This window comes from Rhodamnia argentea, chromosome 5 (genome assembly GCF_020921035.1).
Source record: "Rhodamnia argentea isolate NSW1041297 chromosome 5, ASM2092103v1, whole genome shotgun sequence".
Taxonomy (NCBI): domain Eukaryota; kingdom Viridiplantae; phylum Streptophyta; class Magnoliopsida; order Myrtales; family Myrtaceae; genus Rhodamnia; species Rhodamnia argentea.
The window spans coordinates 24,774,659-24,787,561 of NC_063154.1; the positions used below are offsets into that span (position 1 = coordinate 24,774,659).

General features: G+C 40.9%; 2 protein-coding genes across 3 annotated transcripts; both read left to right on the forward strand.

Annotated features, from left to right (window-relative positions):
- The first annotated feature begins 637 nt into the window (after window positions 1-637).
- On the forward strand, window positions 638-11,205 carry LOC115757544 (methionine S-methyltransferase). 2 transcript variants are annotated; one of them, XM_030697828.2, is made up of 13 exons: window positions 638-942; window positions 1,834-1,866; window positions 2,448-2,641; window positions 2,914-3,120; window positions 3,300-3,395; window positions 4,705-4,893; window positions 5,052-5,240; window positions 5,318-5,554; window positions 6,038-6,172; window positions 7,572-7,892; window positions 8,081-8,260; window positions 8,832-9,800; window positions 10,681-11,205. In XM_030697828.2, the coding sequence occupies exons 1-13, from the start codon at window positions 696-698 to the stop codon at window positions 11,005-11,007; spliced, it is 3,324 nt and encodes a 1,107-aa protein (XP_030553688.1). In that variant the 5' UTR covers window positions 638-695; the 3' UTR covers window positions 11,008-11,205. The 2 variants fall into 2 exon arrangements, with proteins under 2 accessions (XP_030553688.1, XP_030553689.1); XM_030697829.2 differs by lacking the exon at window positions 1,834-1,866 and having other exon boundaries at window positions 639-942.
- A 434-nt stretch (window positions 11,206-11,639) lies between these two features.
- LOC115757562 (22.0 kDa heat shock protein-like) lies at window positions 11,640-12,385 on the forward strand. The gene has a single exon (XM_030697854.2). It carries the CDS (start codon window positions 11,699-11,701, stop codon window positions 12,290-12,292), a length of 594 nt encoding a protein of 197 aa, XP_030553714.1. The 5' UTR covers window positions 11,640-11,698; the 3' UTR covers window positions 12,293-12,385.
- The last annotated feature ends 518 nt before the right edge of the window (window positions 12,386-12,903 follow it).

Sequence of the window (12,903 nt, forward strand, 5' to 3'; positions counted from 1 at the left end):
GCCTTATTTATAATAGGGTAAATCCATTCCTTTAAATTTTGGATTAATTACACAAAAAATCTCAAATTGGTACTTCTCGTGTCCCATCTACTATAAATTAGTTTATGTATCTCAAAAAATCCATCAAGTGCTAGAAAATCTCCATCCATTGTAAAGTTTTAAAGAGAAAGAAGAGATGGTGATCAAAACTCGCGTACATTTTTTCCTTTAAGCAATCGATTATTAGATCGCAATATATATGTCACGTGCAAAACTATTCTACGAAGCATCGAGTCGGGGATGATTTTAGGCGTAACAATGACGTGGAATTTCTCCAAGTCCAAAGTGTCTTCTTTTTTTTTCTTTTTTTTTTTCTGAGGAACAAAGGTTGATATTTATATTAGGTCATTAGAAAAAGTTTAGTCGAATTCAGTTTAAAAAGGAACAAGGTTGACTTTCCTAATCGAGTCTAAAGAGAAAAAAAAGATAATAACACGTGGAAATGGAGGTCCGCAGAGCGTCCGACACGTGGAAAAAGGCACACCTCCCCAAATTCCTCCACACTTTGAATAAAAGCCCTTCAACGACGAGCCGGAGTTCGCGGCTTCCTTCTTGAGCGAAGCTCCAAGCAAGACCCAACCGAGTCCCCTCTCTCTCTCTCTCTCTCTCTCTCTCTCTCTTCTCAGCGACAGGCGACACTCTCCCGAGGTCTGACAATGGCGGATGGTGTCGGCGCTTGCCGCTCGGTGGACGAGTTCCTGAGCCAGTGCCAGCAGTCCGGGGACGCCGCTTACGCCGCTTTCCGATCGGTTCTGGAGCGCCTCGAGGACCCGAGCACCCGGGCCCGGGCCCGGATCTTCTTGTCCGACCTCCAGAGCCGGCTCGACTCCCCGCAGTCCTCCGAGCAATGCTTCGACAAGTTCCATTTCCAGATCGAACAGGTCGTCTTAGACCAGTACCAAGGTAACAACTCTCGCTCATCCGAAAGTGTTTTTGTTGGCGAAGTGATGTCCGCGGTCCCCGGTTTTTTGGATTGAATCGGATGAACAATTTGTCTCTGCTCATCGTCTCATTGGAACCGGTGCGACGTGGTGTTAAAGCTCGATGACGGATTTTTTGAAATGTGATGGATGGATTTTAATCTGAATTGACAAATTGCGCTAAATTGATCGGAATATTGCTTTAGTCAATCGGAGTTCTGCAAATCCTGTTCTTCTGCATTTCTTTTCTTCTCCCTCTTTTTTCTTTTTCTTTTGATTTCTTGTGCCAAATTTGAAGATGACGACTAATGGGCTGCGACGGTATCGCTCTCGCGAGTCGTCGTCCGTCAGTCAACCAGCGTAGTTGATCTTTTTGTGGCTTTAATTTTGACGTCCAATTCCCAAGGCAACGATGCAGACAGGTCAAGTCAGCTCTAAAATACCGTATTGAGCACGGATAAGTTGTTTATGTTGTCACGAGAAAAGGCAAACTAGGGATAAGGACAGGACAAGATGTTCAGTGCTGTATTTGGTCAGACTCGTTTTGGACCAAACCTATTCAGATAACTAGATAGTAGATATGGTGTCTCGTTTGTGCACGAGATGGAAGCAGAACTTTTACGACTCCAGTTGATTTAGGAGAGGACCCCCTTTCTCTTTTGGTGAACACGAGCACCCTTTCGGATTCTCTTGAAGTATACTAAATCATTCTCCATAGATAACTAGCTAAGCAGAAAAGAAGTGGAACCAATTTCATGGTGGTCGGAAATCTAATTTTGAAGTATAAATTGGGCAAAATCCCCATCCGGGCGTGGGTGAGAGACCACATAGTACTGCAACTGGCTAATAGCTTTCACCCATGTCTCTTTTGTAGCGACCCACGATGGAAACAGAACAGATCAATTGGGTAAGCGTTCCCTTTTGACCAAGCACAGATTCACCTGGCTCCACTCTCCCAGTTTAACTGGTCCCGCTAGTTGATGATTAGAGAACGAAAATGAAGCGTTGCTTTCCAGAATTTCTGCAGGAAAATCAGAGAAACTTTCTTCGGTATTTTAGTTTATGCAAGACTGATGACTGAAGGGAGAGATGGTACTTTAGCATATAAAATTTCCTTTTGCTCTTTCTTTACCTGAAATGTAATCACATTGTCATAGGATTGGAACCAAATTGGATCTATCATGAAGCTCAGTACATATACATTCCACACTAATTAAGTAAATTGTAGCATCTTCTTGATGTATCAGCCTTCCAAGGTTTACTATCTCTGTGGCTAATTCTTGCTTTAAGATGTGCTATAACAGGAGTGATCAGTTACCTAGAAATCACGCTGATCACCCGCGGAAGTGAAACTAGTTCTGATTCCCAAGGAGCAGAATTCACATTTAACCTGTTACTTTTCCGGATAATTTGGATTTCATGGAGCACCAAGTGATTTTCCACTTATCATTGTTCTGTGAAATTAGCTCCACTAGACTATTTTTGCAGGTTATCAGGGAAGGAAGAAGCTGACAATGATGATAATTCCTAGCATTTTCATCCCAGAAGACTGGTCGTTCACCTTTTATGAAGGACTAAATAGACATCAAGACTCAATCTTCAAGGATAAGTCTGTTGCTGAGCTTGGCTGTGGCAATGGGTGGATTACTATTGCAATTGCTGCGAAATGGTCGCCCATGAAGGTGATTTTTCTCTCTTCCACCATACTTCATATGGGGAGTGCTCTTTTTTTTTCTGTTCTTCTTATATTTGGATTTTGGAATGCTCTTGTAGATGTTCTAGCTTCTAGAATCCCATTCAATGTTTATGAGCAAAAGGAGGTGGTTATACAAGTCCATCCTGCTGCAAAATTGTTCTTGTCACGTATAAGCCTACCGATGATGTTTTTGGTACTCTTTGTCCAGTAGTTTCAGTTTACATGCTCATCTGAAGTTTAATTATGATCGCAATGCAGGTGTATGGTCTTGATATTAATCCAAGAGCAGTGAAGATGTCTTGGATAAACTTATATCTGAATGCTTTGGATGAGAAGGGTCAACCTATATTTGACAGTGAGGGGAAAACTTTGTTGGACAGAGTGGAGTTTCATGAGTCTGATCTGCTATCTTATTGTAGAGATCGTGATATCAAACTTGAGCGGATCGTTGGATGCATACCTCAGGTTCTATCACATCGACAGTTCTTAATTCTTTTGATGTTAATAACATGTCGTAACAGCTATGATTTCCTCTTTGTATATTTTCTTTACATTAGTTTTCAGCAATGGTTGTCATCATTTTGGCATATACAGAATTGGGTGACGCTTCCAGAATTCAACCTCTTTCTGTTTTCCTTGTGCAGATCCTTAATCCCAACCCTGATGCTATGTCTAAGATGATTACAGAAAATGCAAGCGAGGAATTTTTGTACTCCTTGAGTAACTATTGCGCTCTTCAGGTTCATTTAGGTTTCATGCTATCTGCTTTTACATCTGCCGCAATTTCAATTTGACAGCATTTTAAAAACTGTAGTTCTAAGTCTATAGTCTTTTTGCTGGGAAAACCTGCTTCTTTTCCTCATCTACAAATTAACATTTTTTTTCCTCTGCATTAAGTTTAATATTGTATATTTACTTCAAAATATCAAATGTCTTCTGATTTCTTTTGGGTGATACAGAAAATAGAAGTAGTTTAATGTTTGTTGTCTTCACATCGGTTCCTTAAGTAGCTGTCACCTTTGTTTCCTTTGCAGAAATTATGAAATCATGCCTGATAATTTTGATGTTGTTCTAGTGGAAACTCATCCTGGTGAAAAGCCATGGTTTAACTCCCTTTGGTAATTAATTGCAAAGAATGGGCTAGTTTCTCTGCTCAAAATCATCTCTAAGGTGCGGGCTCCTTGTGGAATTTGTGGATCGTGAGGATTGGCGCAATGCATCTCTTGCGAATTTTCTATACCCTTGCCAATTTTCAGTGCTTGTGCTTTGTAATGGCATGTCACTATATAGGTGCTCCATCAGTAGCATCCCTGCTATTTGTGTCCTGTCAATCTTCTACTAACACGTTCCGGGTAGCATTTTAGAAGGATTCAAGAGAAAACTTGAACGTAATTCGCCATAATAGAAAGTTACTGAGAGAAATGTAAGTACTGCATGACATGAACATGGTTGACCACAAATTGACACCTGAGAATGGTTTGACCTGTCTTGTAGAAAATCATGTGTTTCTCACAAAGGTCAAAATTTGAGCTATTTATGCAATGACACAAAACAACGTTAAATGCAACATGTGCATGGTGGCACAATAGAAATTGCCAGCCTTTACTCATGGCAGGTTACAATCTCATCATTAGTTTAGTTTTAGTTGGAAACTTCTACTTGACTGCTTCCCATTTAGCTTTAGGTTGAAGAGTTGCTGTTTTCTTTCATTCAACTGAATTATGTACTTGTTCTTATGGAAAATGATATACTCATTCAAATATTTTCGTTGCAGAGTTAATTTTCTTTTCGCTATGTTTATGAAAATATTTAAATGTCTATTGTGCTTCACTCTTGCATGCACCTTTCAATGCTTGTCATCTCGGGATTTCATTGTCATGGTTGTGCATTTGACCTCTTGAGGTGCTGCTCATACAGATAGTTGCCTATGCTTGTGTCATTGTTTTTGAGTCCATATATATGTTTACATTTCCTTGACTTTCTTGACCCAGCTTGGGCCATAGGTAAAGAAACCATGTCCCTAACATCTTTCCACATGTCTTATTTTAGGGTTTTGTCGAGGATCAATTTGGGTTAGGTTTGATCGCTAGGGCAGTTGAGGAAGGAATTGCTGTTATCCAACCATCAGGTATAATGATTTTCAACATGGGAGGTCGTCCTGGGCAAGCTGTCTGTAGACGTTTGTTTGAGCGTCGTGGTTTCCGTATTAACAAGCTCTGGCAAACTAAAGTATTACAGGCAAGTCATACCGACTCCATCGAAACCCCAAAATGGCTCCATTTCACTATATTCTATTTATATCTAAATTCCATTCATTTAATAACCTTTGGTGTCATTGACATGAGAGATGGCGTTTCTACCTAAGATGAACTTCTTTTGAATGGTTGTTGTTACAGGCTGCTGACACAGATATATCAGCCTTAGTTGAGATTGAAAAAAATAGCCCTCATCGTTTTGAATTCTTTATGGGGCTTGCCAGTGATCAGCCTCTTTGTGCACGGACTGCATGGGCATATGGAAGGGCTGGTGGCCGTATATCTCATGCATTATCAGTTTATAGTTGTCAACTACGTCGACCAAATGAGGTATGTTTGGTTCATGCTCTCTTATCCTGCAATTTTGCAATTTGAATCTTATAATTCTTTATTTGATTAAACTCCAGGTGAAGACAATTTTTGAATTTCTGAAGAATGGATTTCTCGATGTCAGCAGTTCCCTTGATTTATCTTTTGAAGATGATTCTGTTGCTGATGAGAAGATTCCTTTCCTAGCTTATCTTGCTAGTTCTTTGAAAGAGAGTTCATATTTTCCATATGAACCACCAGCAGGAAGCAAAAGATTCCGTAATCTAATTGCAGGCTTCATGAAAACATACCACCATATTCCACTCAATGCCGATGTAAGTGGTGTAATATTATCTTTCATCTAGTCAACACTGTTTCTTGATGGTCCTCACTAGAAGCTCGTCTTCTTTATCCCCTCAGTTCTGATAGGTTCCTGTAACAACAACCTGTCAAATTGTTTGACTATTCAGCATAAACAAGTCATGGTTTAATTCTTTCATAACATTCTCATTCACTTCTACAGAAATTTTGTATGAAGTTGTGCAAATATTTCTTAGCAACTGATGACGCTGGCTAATTCTTGATCCATTTTTTAGCTCATATGTGCACTCGTTCCTGAACCTGATTTCATTTGTCCTGTGCTGAAGAAAAAAGTATGCAGAGAAAAGATATATGTTCTTTCTAAGTGGATCACTTTAGTCTAGAGTCTTCCTTTCCTTTCTTGTTTAAGTGTACATATTTTCGCTCCCAGCAACATTGATGAACATAAATAAAATACGTAAGTTCCTGACCCTAGTTCTTTTCAACTCTGATTCTAGAACATTGTCATCTTTCCTACGAGGGCTGCCGCAATTGAGAATGCTCTTCGCCTGTTCTCACCTCGCCTTGCAATTGTCGATCAACATCTGACATTAAACCTGCCAAGGAAGTGGTTAACGTCATTGGTTTTGGAGGTAATAATACATATTCCATGGGTCTTTGCAGCAATTATTATCTCTGATGTTTTGCAAGTGTAACCCCAATAAAATGACATTTTGTTGGGGGGAAAAGTTGCTGACCTCATCTTAGTGATATTGTATGAATTTTTCACAACTTAAAGTAAGTGCAATACATGTTTCTCATTATAATAGATTCAAACATGTCTATCTGCCCCGGAGAGTAGCATCCTTGGAGCATTACTTTGGCCTACCATATCTTATTCGATGGGAAAATCTGGTATGACCAGTTGTTTGTGAACAATTGAAGTCAGCGTTTGCTACTAGGCCTCTAGCACAGAAGTGCAAGGCGAAACCATATCCTGATTCTCAATAATTAGAAGCAATATCCACGAGCTATGGTTCCAATTGAAATGACCAGAATACTATTTTAGTTGCCACTAAAATTTCCTCTTCATGTACAATCAGATGTAAATTATGGACCTTTGAGAGAGTCTCAGACCAGGCATTGTACCTGGACATCAATACAATGTCACATGGGATCTCAAACCTGTAAGACACTGCCCACCAGGCCTGCTCACCTCTATATAGCAAGAGTAATTCCTCAAAAAAACCATGCAGACAAGATCTTTTGGAATTATCATTGATTAGATTAATGTCCCCCATAGCTGTCTAACTCCTTTTCATGGCCATACTTCCTACTCTCCTTCACCCTACTTATAAGTTCCCCTTTTTAGAAGACAGATCGTGTGACAAAAGTGTAAAACATTGGAACATAGTACACGGGGGTGAAGGAATTGTTGAGACTCGACAATTCCATAAATAGGTACAAAGAAATGTCAGTAGTCTAACTCGAGAACTTTGGCTCTGAGGGTCTTATACCAAATTGAAGTGTGCAACCATCTACTCTCAAAGCTTAAGAAGTTATTTTATTGTGTGAAATACATCTTTACACATTCCTTTGGCACAACTGGGATTGTACATCCATTTTGTGCAAACACAATGAAAATTGAATTTTAGTGTGTTGAGCGACTCACTATGTATTTGTAAGTTGCTTCTTTTTGTAGTTTAGCAGTTGAAAATTTGATTTTATCTAATATTGAGGATCTCAAATGTTCAGAAACCTCCATACTGACATTTAAAGACAAATTCTTTTCATCCTTTATACACTTGGTTATCCAGACACCTTAAACTTACATGTATAAGCCCCCCCGGATGGAGGCTTATGCCATTTAATCGCTTATAAATGGCATTATTCCAACAAATGAAAATCGCGAGTCAGCCAAAACAATTATCTAATTTTTTAATGGTAATCATATTGCTGCCAATCTGCCATCTATTTGAACAGACACCAGATGGGACCTCCTTTTGGAATATTTCATTTTTCTCTTTGTAACATATATTTTTCTTTGAGTAGGTTGCAGAAGCTAAGGATCGTTTGGAGGATGAAATTACAGTAATTGAAGCACCACATCAATCGGATTTGATGATAGAGTTGATAAAGAAGTTGAAGCCCCAGGTGGTCATCACTGGGATGGCTCAATATGAGTCTGTCACAATTTCAGCTTTTCAGCATCTTTTAGATGTTACAAGAGACATCGGGTCTCGTCTTTTCTTAGATATATCTGAGCACTTTGAGTTATCAAGTCTTCCTGCATCCAATGGGGTCCTAAAATATCTTGCTGGAAACCCTTTGCCTGCACATGCAGCAATCATATGTGGGCTTGTGAAAAATCAGGTAAATGAAGTACGAGTAAATCAGTTTTTGTTCTTTGTTCGTGGTGGCTCTTTCTCTATCATTAAATCTGTGTCCTGCAGGTTGGATTGGGACTATGATATCCTGCAATTATACTTTATGTGCTTGTGATAATATGTCTATCACAATTACTTCTTTCAAACTGTTGATTGTGGCTGGTTGTTTGGTAGGTTTATAAGGACTTGGAAGTAGCTTTTGTCATTTCAGAAGAACAGTCCATCTTTAAGGTGTTGTCAAAGACAGTTGAATTACTAGAAGGGAATACTGCAGCAATAAGTCAAAACTATTATGGTTGTCTTTTTCATGAGCTTTTGGCTTTCCAACTTGCTGACCGGCGTCGACATTCAGAGGTTTGTTTGCACTTCTCATGTTATCTTCAATACAATAGTATGCCCTCGTTTAACAGTTGACAAGCAAATTTGATATTGCTGGGACAATTTTATTAACTTCTCAGAAAGCTTCAAAAAGAATCTCCTGGTCAGATAAATTTTAGCTAATAAACTTGTTTTCAATTTCTCCTAATTAGGATTTCTGACCAAAAAAGAAATTGCTCTCAAGGAGTAATGTACTTGTCCCTGGCCAGACAACTTGGCCAATTTTTATAACGCAAAATGAGGCCAAAATTTCAGGAAGGATTTTTGGTTTATGTCATCTCCTCTCCTAATCCATCTTAAAATGCTGTGTTATGGTCAACCTTGCAGCACAGGCAGATTTTGTGAAAAATAGCATTTATGAATGCCGCTATTTTTGTGCTTCCAGTTTGCCATGGATTTTTTTCTTGTCTCTCATATGACTCCTTTTCTGCATTGCACACTCTATTTGCTAGAAAATCCTATAATCATTGTAGCAGTTCATTGACATAGGTAGTGGGTTTTCTTTGGTTCTCTTAAAGTAAATTTTTTAAGTGAATGTGTCCTTCAGAGGGAAGCACAAAAGCCCAAATCAGTTGATACAATCGGAATCGCTAATTCAGCTATCTCAGTCCTTAATGACTCTGAATTATCTATCAGCGAGGATCAAGGCTCTTCTTTGATTCATATGGATGTGGATCAGAGCTTCTTACATGTGCCTTCTCCAGTAAAGGCTGCTATTTTTGAAAGTTTTGCACGTCAGAACATGTCAGAGGCTGAGTTGGATGTCGTACCGAGTATTAAACAGCATATTAAGAGCGAGTATGGATTTCCAGTGGATGGTAGCACAGAACTTATATATGCTAACAGCTCGTTGGCTTTGTTCAATAAGCTGGTCCTCTGTTGCACTCAAGAGGGTGGTACTTTATGCTTCCCAGCTGGCTCAAACGGGAACTACATCTCTGCTGCTAAATTTTTAAAGGCAAACATTGTGACTGTCCCTACGCAATCTGCAGAAGGGTTTAAGTTGACTGAGAAGTCAATTCTTGAAGTGCTTGAGACTGTGAAGCAACCATGGGTTTACATATGCGGCCCAACAATCAGTCCTACTGGCTTGCTTTACAGCAATCGTGAGATTGAAAAGATATTATCAGCATGTGGAAAGTTTGGTGCAAGAGTTATTATCGATACCTCCTTCTCAGGATTGGAGTTCGGCTCTGAAGGTTGGGGGGGTTGGGATCTCACAAGCAGTTTGTCGATGCTAAATTCTTCCAGCAATCGAGCTTTTTCTGTATGTCTGCTTGGGGGACTGTCCTTTAAGTTGCTCACTGGAGCATTGAAGTTTGGCTTTCTGGTTTTTAACCGGTCAAATATTGTTGATGCATTCCACAGCTTTCCAGGATTAAGCAAACCTCATGGCACTGTCAAGTATGCCATTAAGAAGTTACTGGGTCTGAGAGAGCGAAAAACAGGAGAAGTAATGGATGCTGTTGCCAACCATATAGGAATGTTGAAGAGTAGATCGAAGTGCCTGAAGGAGGTAATAATTGTTTTCTCTACAGGAAGTTTTCCTTCTACTATGTCGCAGCTTTTGCTGTTTTCAGATTCAGTAATAAATCTGGTTATAATTAAGTGAGTTGCAGAAACGGTAATGGATATTCATGTGCGTGGTTTGACATTTAAACTACATACTGGAGTGGGATTCCACTATGAAACATAAAGGGGGTTCTTTTTTGGGCGTAACTCTATTTCTCTTGTTCTAATTAGTGCAATTCTTTTAACAGTTGCCTCTCCGCCATATTGACAGAGTACGGTTGCAAATGCCAAAGCAAGCGACCAGCACTCGCTACTCTATAGTAAAAGGAGAAAGAATAGTTTGCTGGGCATTCAATGCATGGCTAAATTTACTATAATTCAAGGCCCCTTTTGAGTTGGGACTTGGGAGTGGCAACTTTACGGCTCATATCTAATGCAATGGGTTTTGTCCATGTTGAAGTTGCAATGAGGGTCTTTTTGGTGAAATGCTCATCGCTTCCCAAAATACTCATCCATAAGGAAACAATTGAGATCTGTATTGTACTTGCCTTTGGTCTCTATTCTATTCCCTAAGAACACTAGATATAGTTAAACCAGGTTGAACAACTCTCAGTCCTGCACCTAGCTGGTGTGTAGATTACTTAAGATCTAGCTTTTGACGTGACACATAGTACAAGCTGAACTTGTAGAAGAGGACTTTGTTTCCCTTATCTCCATTTCATGACACGTGGCTTTATGTCTGCTAATGGCATATTGTTATTGTTAGCTAGTGTTGTACAGACCATTAAGGCTTTAAATCAGCTAGTTTTGCATGGTGCTTATGTGGATGTGATTCAATGTGCTTCTTATGCTCTATGCTTTTTAAACTTTGTGGTACCTTGCAGACACTTGAGAAAAACGGTTGGGATGTTCTAGAGCCTTGTGCTGGTCTTTCCATGGTAGCAAAGCCTTCTGCTTACCTTGACAAGACAATCTCCATCAAGCCTAATCCTAAAGATGGCGTTGGCACAGAAAAGGGATCTACATACGATATTAAGATCAATGACTCTAATTTTAGGGAGGCGTTGCTCAGAAGCACCGGTTTATGCATAAACAGTAGCTCGTGGACTGGGATTCCCGGCTACTGCCGCTTCACAATTGCCTTGGATGACAATGAATTTGAGCAGGCTTTGGGTTGCATAGCCAAGTTCGGAAGCGCCATCAGTAACTGAGGAAAAGAATGTACATGCCATTTGTGATCTAGTTTGACCTTGCTGCTTGCCCTTCATTCTGTGTTCCTGTCTTAATAATCCCCTTTTGTTCCGAAACTCTAGCTGAGTTCCTTCTGAAAATCAGAGCGTCGTGAAACGCTTCTTGCACAAACATTACAGAAACATGTCATTTGTCTGCAATGAGGGTGAAATGTTTGCGTATGATAGTTTTCTGGTTTCATGAATTTGTCTGCCACTCCTTGTTCTGCGTCTAATTGAACTCGATTTCCCGCTGCATTTAGCAGTCATAGCAACTCGGCCAATCTAGCGTAGTGAAGGATGTGATCTTTAATGAAATCTCCGTCTTTCTCAGATAGAAAGATGAGTCGTATCGAAGAAGAATATCTAAGAACTGTATGTACATCATCTATTTTTGTTGGTGTTTTTTCCCCAAATTAAGGTAGTGTTGGCGAGGGACGCTTCTAGAACTGCGAAGAACGCCATTGAATGACTCTAGAAGTGTGCAGACATCTCTCCCTCTTTCCCTGCCCACAGAACAATCCAGACAACTCCCCACCCCACCTATATAAAACCTTCAAACCCACCCCACACATGTCTGTCTACAAGCAAGTCCTGGATCAATAACACGTTGGCAAAGCTCTTCAATTCAAGAGAATCCTCATCTTCTTGGTTCTTCACTCATCCTCGCTCAATGACCATGGCCAGTATGGCAGTCCTACCGCCGCTCGCAGTCGCTCTCATCTTTTTCGCAACCCTCGCTCCTCCAGCCCATGCGCTCATCCCATTCCCAAGGTCGTCGTCGCTTTGGGACCTCATGTCTCTCCCCGATGACCCTTTCCGAGCCCTCGAGCACGCTCCGCTCTCCCTCCCCAAGGGCGTGCCCGACGCGGACGCTCCCCTGCCCCTCCTAGCTCGTGCTGACTGGAAGGAGACGGCAACTGCCCACATTATCTCGCTCGACCTCCCTGGGATGAAGACGGAGGACGTCAAGATTGAAGTCGAGGACAACCGGGTCGTCCGGATCAGCGGAGAGAGGAAGGTCGAGGACAGCGAAGGAGACAAGTGGCACCGAGCCGAGAGGGCGAGCGGCAAGTTCTGGAGGCAGTTCAGGTTGCCCGCGAACGCTGACCTGGACAGCATCAAGGCTCGTCTCGAGGACGGCGTCCTCAGGATCACCATCCCCAAGCTCGGCGACGACAGGAGGAGGCAGCCCAAGGTGATTCAGATTGCCGAGTCCGAGCCAGAGTCAGCTTCTACGTCACCCGCCGAGAAGGCCGACATGTGAGAAGCTCCAGGTTGACTGTTTGATGCGAGTCTTCCAGTTTCAACCGTTACAAGGAATAATGTTTTGTGTTGGATGAACGATATGCTTTGGGCCCTATGTTTGATGACGTACAAACTACAAACCATATTGCAGATACACACACATGTATGTATGTATGTATGTATGTATGTATGTATGTATGTATGTATCCAAAGAAAGATTGTTAAAAGATCATATTCCCGTTAATGAAGAGCTGGACAAAGTCTGTCTTAAACCACTCTCGCAACTCCAATGCTCTCTCCAAGATTTTCCACCGTGACTGTAAGAACAAAACGGAAGAGCCTACAAGAAATTCCATCCCAAGAAACTAGAACACATTCATCTATAGTAGATCCGGAGATTTTTCCTCAATCATTTTGGAACCACGCACCCCAAATATTTCACTTCTTAATCCAGATCCAGTTTTTCCCTCAGCGCCACAATACAATGCCACTGCAATCCTTGAATCTCCATCCCCAGATAGAGTACTCGGTTGAGATCTTTCGACTGAATTGCCTAGTTAAGAATGCCCTTTGAAGGATTTTGTTTCGAAGGACGGCACGAATCATTAGTCGACATCGGGATATTCTAGT